Source organism: Notechis scutatus, chromosome 3 (genome assembly GCF_049901735.1).
Source record: "Notechis scutatus isolate UNSWTSFEM ecotype Mainland chromosome 3, rNotScu1.2, whole genome shotgun sequence".
In the NCBI taxonomy this organism is placed as follows: domain Eukaryota; kingdom Metazoa; phylum Chordata; class Lepidosauria; order Squamata; family Elapidae; genus Notechis; species Notechis scutatus.
Window position 1 is genome coordinate 44586489 of NC_142011.1, and position 8528 is coordinate 44595016.

General features: G+C 33.1%; 1 protein-coding gene across 1 annotated transcript; it reads left to right on the plus strand.

The window, feature by feature from the left end:
• Positions 1–2612: 2612 nt before the first annotated feature.
• On the plus strand, positions 2613–8262 carry IL10 (interleukin 10). Its single transcript, XM_026676893.2, has 5 exons — positions 2613–2759; positions 3616–3678; positions 4667–4816; positions 6832–6897; positions 8046–8262. Exons 1-5 carry the CDS (start codon positions 2613–2615, stop codon positions 8136–8138), a joined length of 519 nt encoding a protein of 172 aa, XP_026532678.2. The 3' UTR covers positions 8139–8262.
• The last annotated feature ends 266 nt before the right edge of the window (positions 8263–8528 follow it).

The window sequence follows — 8528 nt, forward strand, 5'->3', positions numbered from 1 at the left end:
CAGCCTGTCTTTTCCCCATTTGATGTTGTGTTTTACAAGGAAATTTCATATATGTGTCTGTGTATAAGTATGTTTGTGTCTCTGTGTATGTCTCACACACACACATAGACACACACATATTATGTACACACACATACACACCAGAGGTGGTATTCAGCAGGTTCTGACCAGTTCTGGAGAGCCGGTAGCGGAAATTTTGAGTAATTTGGAGAACCGGCAAATACCACCTCTCACTGGAGATTTTACAGTATCCTTCCCCTGCCACGCCCATCAAGCCATGCCCACAGAACTGGTAGTACAAAAAACTGAATCCCACCACTGATACACACACACACACGCACAGGGAATACAGGGTAGTCCTTGACTTACAGCTATTCATTTAGTGACCATTCAAATTTACAATGGCACTAAAAAGAAGTGACTTATGACCATTTTTCACACTTATGGTCATTGTAGCATCCCCAGGGTCATGTGATAAAAATTCAGATGCTTGGCAATTGGTTCGTATTTATGGCAGTGGAAGTGTCTTGAGATCATGTGATCACCCTTTGCAACTTTCTGACAAGCAAAGCCAATGGGCAAGTCAATTTACTTAACAACACTATTACCAACTTAACAACTGCAGTGATTAATTTAACAACTGTGACAAAAGAGGTCATAAAATGGGGCAAAACACATAACAACTATATTTATGTAATATGCATATATTGTATGTACATGTGTGTGTGTGTGTGTATGTATATGTGTATAGGTAATACTCGACCTGATCACTAAAGTACTTAATTGCTAAAGTACTTGCCCAAAATCAAAAATGCTGGAGATCTGTTGCTGCTCGATATGCTATATAGCATGGAAGGGTCTAATGTTAATGCTACACACACATACACATACACACACACATTTTGTACATAGGTGATAAACATAGTGAGCATAGCAATCATTTTTTGTTAGTTTCTCACCAACATTAGCTGAAATTGTCCACTTCTATTTTAGGGCTTGATATCAAATATATAGAAACCAAAAATGGGCCTTGATTGACTTCCAATTTAGTAAATTTGGGGCCTTTTTTGAAATGAATAATTTAGGAATTAGATCTACTGCCAAGCTGTATGTGATTACTCCATTGAGGGATGGACAAAAAAGATAAAATGGCGGCTGCAACTATTTGATCAACAAACCCCCACATATGCATAGTATGTTACGTGCACATAAAAAGTCAAAACTTCAGCCAAGCAGTTTTTGATGTTGTTTTAATCTATTTAACCTCCCCTACAGAAGCCCCTGCCTTTACACAAGCAGAAAAGTGGGCATAAGGTTTATGTGGTACTAACACTATTGTCCTCTCCAGAACTCTTTCTCACATGTTATTGTCCTTTCTTTTTAGGTGCTTTTTAGACATCTGCTGACTTCAAATAATACATATAAACTGTCCATGTGATATAACATGACATAGGCAATTATCTAAATAAAGATTCCTATTTCCAAAATTTACCCCAAAATGTGTTGGATATCTATCTCACTTAGTTCAATTAAAATTAGTTACAGAACCATATTATTTATATCGCCCAGGACCACAAAATCATATGATTACAAAGAGAAACATCTGACTAAAAAGGTAAGTCTTAATTGTTTGTTATTATTTCATGACAAAACAAAAAATGGGTCTCCACATGGAGACACAACATTTACAATAAACAAAAAGCCAAGAAAAGCGTAAAATTGTTTTTATCACAAAAGTTAATTACGGTGAAAAGGACATTTATTGGTAGTAGAACCATTGGCAAGGAAGATATAGTAAGAGAGAAAAAATTCAGAAATCAAATTGGCAAATCAAAAGCTAAATTATCTAAAATAGAAACTATTCAGCAGGTCTTAGCAAAATGACCATAGGACAAATCCAATATAAGTATATATTTCCCCTGTTTAGGGAAGGTGTTTGACAAGGTAGTGGCACTGCAACTTCAGAGGATCCTGGATGAAACAAGTCTAAAGATCTCAACTTTTATAGACTTGATGCTTAGGTGTTTCAAAGCCCACAAAAGTCACCCATATGCAATCAATTGCTTTATGATTAACCTATTTTATTCAAATAAAACTTTGTTTACATTTAAATATATTTGGGGATTTTATGTTGTTTGGGAAAATATTGGCTTTTTCTCAAAAATACAGCCTGAGATTGATTTGCTTACCACTACTGGTAGGTTAGTAAGGGGAAAATAATTCAGTTAGGTTTGTAGAGATTTGTTAGCAGAGGATTTTCTCATTTCAATGACATTTACCTAAAGTAATCATAACACAACGGAAAGTGTATTTCCATCAAAGCAAAGATAGCACAAGCATTACCACACATTTACAAGAAGCAAAATTTGTGTTCTTTTTTTAAAGGGGAGGAAGGTGGGAAAGTTCTACTCCAATAAGCACTTTTAAAGGGAGCGGGGAAGGCTCAAAAATTTATGATGGGAAAAAGATGACATTTGAGGTCTGAGTACCATTTATGTTGACGAAATGAGGAAGGAAATTAATCCTGCTTTGAGATATAAATCAGGGACCAATCAAGGTGATGGCAATCTAACTTTCAAAATCCAGTGGGTCTAGGAACAGCCAGAAGAGAGATGAACTCATTGATAGCACACATGCTGCTTTTGCTGGTGCTCAAGAATGCACATTCCCAGTTGATAGACTGTGGACGCTTTTCAGACAATCTTCCCCTTAGACTCCGAGAGTTAAGAACCACATTTAATAAGATCAAGGATTATTTTGTGAGTATATTTATCTTTTGTTTTTCTAGCTCTTTTCATTGAGAAATTTAGGAAGTGTAAAGGGCTGGGCTTCTTTGTATAACAGTACAAAGCAACAGACGGTTATGTTTTTTGTTGCTAACTACAAGTAAGAAGTAGTTTCGCACATAATTCATCAAGAGCTTTTTAATGCAAGCCCCAAGGAAGAAAATGACAAATGAATTTTCTGGTATGTTTAATTCTTTTCATAATAAATAAATATGCTTAGTATAATTGCCTCTCAGATAAAATTACTACAATGACTAATAATATATATTTGAGGATTTGAATTGTTTATTGAAAGGGTTGGAATAATATTCATAGTTTAATCTTACATTAATACAAAAGTCTGAAAAACATTTGCCTTTGAAAATTAACTTTCTGTATAGAAATATATTCTTCAGATGTGCATAAATAAACCCTAACCCTAACCTTAAATAATAATATTTAATATTATATTGGTATTTTTGAAGGTAAGAGCTTTTGAAAGTAATTGAAATGTATTAAATATCCAAAAACAAATTTTGAGCATCTTATGTTAAATATATCTTGCAAGTTTAGCTACTATGCACAAAAAGATGCAGTTTTAAGCATTCTTAGAGGAAAACAAAGACATGAAAGATTGAAAATAGTGTACTGTGCTAACCCAAGATTTTTAACAAAATTATGGAATAAGCCATATTATGCAATTTGATGATTCATAAACCATGGCTTATAAATCATAAAATGGATAAAGAAAAGACTTGGTTGTTAGGTGATAGTAGCACATTCTTTCTAAATTAAATTTAAGTTCAGATTTTCTTCAATTAATGTTTTCTTTCATTACTTACTTTTATAGCAAGATAGAGATTCTGAGCTGGACACCATGTTATTAAAACAGGATCTGCTAGAAGATTTCAAGGTGAGATTTTAGTTGCCTTCACCAGATTACTTAGAAAAAAGTGTAGTATAATCTGGGATCATGGAACAGTATTCTTGGCAGGCCTAAGTCCCTTTAGGGTACCTATCAAATATCATAATGGAGGATTTTATATGAATCTATAATGAAGTGAATTGAAAAAACTAAATAACATGCATATTGTCTTATTTATTTATTTATTTATTTACTTATTTATTTATGCCCAAGTCCTAAATATATAGCCTTATTGGTCGTAAACTTCAATTCCCTATTTCCTTTTTCACTTACTTATAGTACATGGGAGAAATCATACATTTATAAACTACTTTAGAAAAGTCAGAATTCGTTCTACAGATGTCTCATAAACAAGGCTGAATAACATATCCAGATAAACAGATGATATATTGATACTCCATATGTTTTATTTATTTCATAAATGATAATATTTGAAAGGAGGACAGGTCAAGTTTGATTTGTACATTCCTGTTCCTTAAAATCAGAAAAAGGATTGCTGCTTTAAACAATTTGTTCTTAGAAGATTCAAACAATGGAGATCAAAGAAAGATTTTCTGATGGATTATAAAATGTGTTATAATTAAAATTTAAAAATAATGTTATATTTATTGAGATATATTAAGAGTTGATTTTGCAACCAATAATGATGGAAATTTAATACACAAATAATAATAAATTACCTGGGGGTTTCCTCAATCTGCTGGGTGGAGGGGTTGCTAAAATTTTTGCTCCCCTTTCACAAATCACATGCAAACTTTTTTTCTTGGTATCAGTTTCCAGTTCTGATTTATCAAGTGGCATTAAAAAAAAACCTGCTTAAATATAACTTTAATATTTTCACTTGATCCTCTCCTCCCATGGATTAGAGTCAAAGGATAGAGCAATATGTTTTATTGCTAGACTAGAATAGAGTTAACAGGATATATGCAATTTCATTTTCATCTCTTACCATTATTGTCCTCTCGAATTCTTTCAGAGTTATTTGGGCTGCCAGTCAGTGGGAGAAATGATTCATTTTTATTTGGAAGATGTCTTACCCAAAGTATCTGCAGACAATCCAGTAAAGCAGGATGTAGACTTCCTTGGAAATATGTTGCTAGATCTGAGACAACTTATCAAGCGCTGTGTAAGTATTTGTGGTTTCTTTTCTTGGGCACTCATTGTCTGGCTTGCTATGGCTGCTTTCAAGGGAAAATACTTGTATAGCTAGAATAAACTATGTTTCATTGTTTGGTTGCAGTTTTTTATACCATGTCTTCAAACATTTGCTCTCGTTTCTAAATCAAAGGTAACAGTGCAGAAATTTGGTGACACTGGGATTATGATAAATGTTTGGAAAGACCACTTCTTCATGTAGAAATGATGCACTTTAGATCATTTTTTTTTAAATCGGCCCGGATCAATCCACATTTTGTGCCAAGAAAAGCTAAATTAGAGAAATGCCAAAGTTATGTACCTAATTCACATTTGTGGATAAACTGTTTCAAGCAATTTAAGTAAAAAATACTAGGAAGTTTTTGATATATTAGTGGCACTAATCACACAGCTCACTTTAAAAACATTAACTTTTCTCAGTGCATCCTTCTTGTGCCTAGCAACTCTTTCTGCACAATGTTCTAGGCTACACAAACCACGCTTGGCTATAGCTATTAAGGGGGAAAGGGAATGAAGCTGCTTTTAGTGTATTTTGTTTAAATCAGTAGAGACATAAAGCAAAGAAAGTAAATAAAGTCTGTGTGAAATAGTAGCCATTTCATCATCTGAGAGAATCTGTGGATTATATAGTTTATATTAAGAACTGATATCTCCCTTAAGTAACTATATGTAAAATTCTTACCTAAAAGCAGCTGCTTCTACAGATTGTAAATGCAGAACTATAACTGATGGAAGTATTAGAATTGTTTTATTACACTCTCCTCCCTGCTGTGTCATCAGGTCACAGAATGACTCAGAATGCAAATACAATTCTGTAAAGGAAGCCTTTGCTTAGCAGAATAGATGAGAAACACTTCTTTCTAGTCTTCAATTGAGGACAAGGCATATTCATCAGCTTACACGTGACAATAAGTCATTTCTAAGAACACAATGTTACAAATACCCATGTAGAGTCTCAGTGCTCTCTGAGCTTAGTTGTTTTAGATATTTCATTACCTGATTAGGAAACAACCAAGCTCGGAAAGTATCAAGGACTCCACAGTTCAACCCTGAGCCACAGTACATATATTCTCTTCTATTGGGCCAATGGCCCTGCTGGATCACATGAAGATCAGGATTTTGTTTCTCACAATGGCCAATGGATTATCTTTCGGTTGCTCAAAGATAAAAGCACCTTCCACACTGTAATGCAATCAAGAAATACATGTTCCTTGATGGGAGAGATAGAATCTTCCTTTGTTAAACTATCTCTGATTTTAGGGTCTTGAATTGGTTGATTTGGGCTGTGGGCTATTTATTTGTGAAATAAAAATATTTCAAAGTGTAGAACATGTAATTAGTCCTTAATCAGGTTTCATTCTTATTTCTGCTTCCCAGCAATGCCCAGGGAAACTAGCCCCAATTATGCAGAAAGATGATTGGTTCAGACAGTGGAATTAGGCAGAAATTTATATTACTTATTATTTATATTACTGTGTTCAACTAAAACTTCATTATACTTAAAAGTGAAAAGATATTTTTTACATTTAAAGGAGAAAAATAAAAAGGATGTGATTGTAAAAGTAGATAAAATAGTGAAATACTTTTTATTACTTTATTAAGTTATAGTATAACTATGCTATGCTATGCTATACTATACTACTATAGTATATTATTACTATAACCTCTAAGTATTAGAGGATATAAAGTGCAATTATTAATACATGAAAAAGGAATGCATATATTTCCATGTTAAATAGTTGTGCATAACTGATTACATATCAATTCTGGATTTTTACATATAACCTCAGCATCAAAGGAGGTAACTCTCCTTGTTCATGGAACGTAGTTGAGCACCACAATGTATATATGAAATATCCATTCATTATATATTTGTGTTCAAAGCGGCTACATTCACCTGTACATCTTCCTTGCTCAATTGAGGCATGTAGCTATGTCCTTTAGAGGTTTCGGAAGTGTTTATATTCACATGTTTCCTTCTCACAGCATAGGTTTTTCATCTGTGAAAGGAAGAATAAAACAGTAAAGGCTGTCAAAGATACGTATGAAAAGGTAAATTTCTGAATTATATTATTTAACTTGCCTTATGAATCTCTGCAGCTCTAAGAAAACTTGTCCCTATCTTTGAGAATCTTTGTGTACATGTAAAAGCAAAAGAAAGCATGTTTGACCCAAGTTTTGCATGAGTAGTCATCCTTTATGTGAATCCTTCAGATTTTATGATAAATAAAAATTTCTCTCTCTCTCTCTCTCTCACACACACACGCTACCAAACAAATCGTGATAGTGGTTTCAGAATTAAAACCTAAATAGAATAGTCCAAAGAAAAATTTCAAAGCATTCAATAGAATGTTCAGTTTATAAAGAACGCAGCTAAAAAATGTTCTCCAAACCAATTCACAACCTACTTTCAAATGCAAATACTCCAAGTATAATAAGAGCAATGAACATTTTTACAATATTTATTAAATTTATAGACCACCATAATCAGATCAACTCCCAACTGTTTACAATTATAAAAACACATACAATATAAATTAAAACAATAGTTAACAAAGTGTCATAAAAAGGAGAAACCACAAATATAACCCTAGCAGATCCCCAGCTTCAAAACAACAACAATTAGATCTCAAAAGGCCTATGAAACATTCCATCTTCACAGATTTATGAAATAATTGAAGGATAAAGGCTGAACAAAGCTCTATTGGGGTGGACTGTTTCACAAGGGGAATCTAGAGACAACATTGCTCCCAAGCCCATATTCCTTTTACTTCCATTATCTGGGCTACAGTGGTGGGATTCAATTTTTTGTACTACCAGTTCTGTGGGCATGGCTAGGTGAGCATGGCAGGGGAAGGATACTGTAAAATCTCCAGTCAGAGGTGGTATTTGCCGGTTTTCTGAACTACTCAAAATTTCCACTACTCGTTCTCCAGAACTGGTCAGAACCTGCTGAATACCACTTCTGCTGGGCTACCATAATCATTCTTACCCAGAACAAAAATATGGAGTGCATCAGTGCAACATGTAGGAAGTGTTCTTGAAGTTATCTGGGAGCCAATATTTGTAAGACTTTAAAGATTAAAAGTATTACATATATTGAATAGTATCCAGAAAGCTAACCAAAGCAACTCTTACAACTCCTATTATACTAACGGTACTATTAGTAATAATATTGTAATTATTTTCTTTCTCATCAGCTGCAAGACAAAGGGATCTACAAAGCAATAGGAGAATTTGATATTTTTGTTGACTACATTGAACAATATCTTATCATGAAAATGAAAAACTGAATGTTTTTCATAGCTGGGAAACTTACCTGATAAATGAAAAATGGAGATCTGTTTTTTGCAAACAGTGTTCTGGAAAAATCAGCAAAAATGCATGATAGTGTTAAATTTTTAACTTAAAATGTATTTATTAATTCATATACCTCAGTTTTATAAGTGTTTTACGTGTTTTAGACAATAAATATTAAATTATTTATTGACTGATATGTTTACAAAGAATATTAGTTGTTTTTTCTTACAGCTAGGATGTTTAAAGTTATATTGTTCTTAAAAAATGGAAATAACTGTTATTTTCTTATACTTTAACTCAACATTTTCATTTAAATCTCAGCTCTGTGATCTACAGGTTAGAAAAAAATCTATAGCTTTAAACATGAATTCTTTGTCAGATTA

Bases quoted from the DNA above. Each gene is read 5' to 3' on its own strand.
- IL10 (XM_026676893.2), top strand. From the start codon at position 2,613: ATGAACTCATTGATAGCACACATGCTGCTTTTGCTGGTGCTCAAGAAT. The intron at 2,760-3,615 runs GTGAGTATATTT...TTACTTTTATAG, and splicing joins ATAAGATCAAGGATTATTTT to CAAGATAGAGATTCTGAGCT. The intron at 6,898-8,045 runs GTAAATTTCTGA...CTTTCTCATCAG, and splicing joins TCAAAGATACGTATGAAAAG to CTGCAAGACAAAGGGATCTA.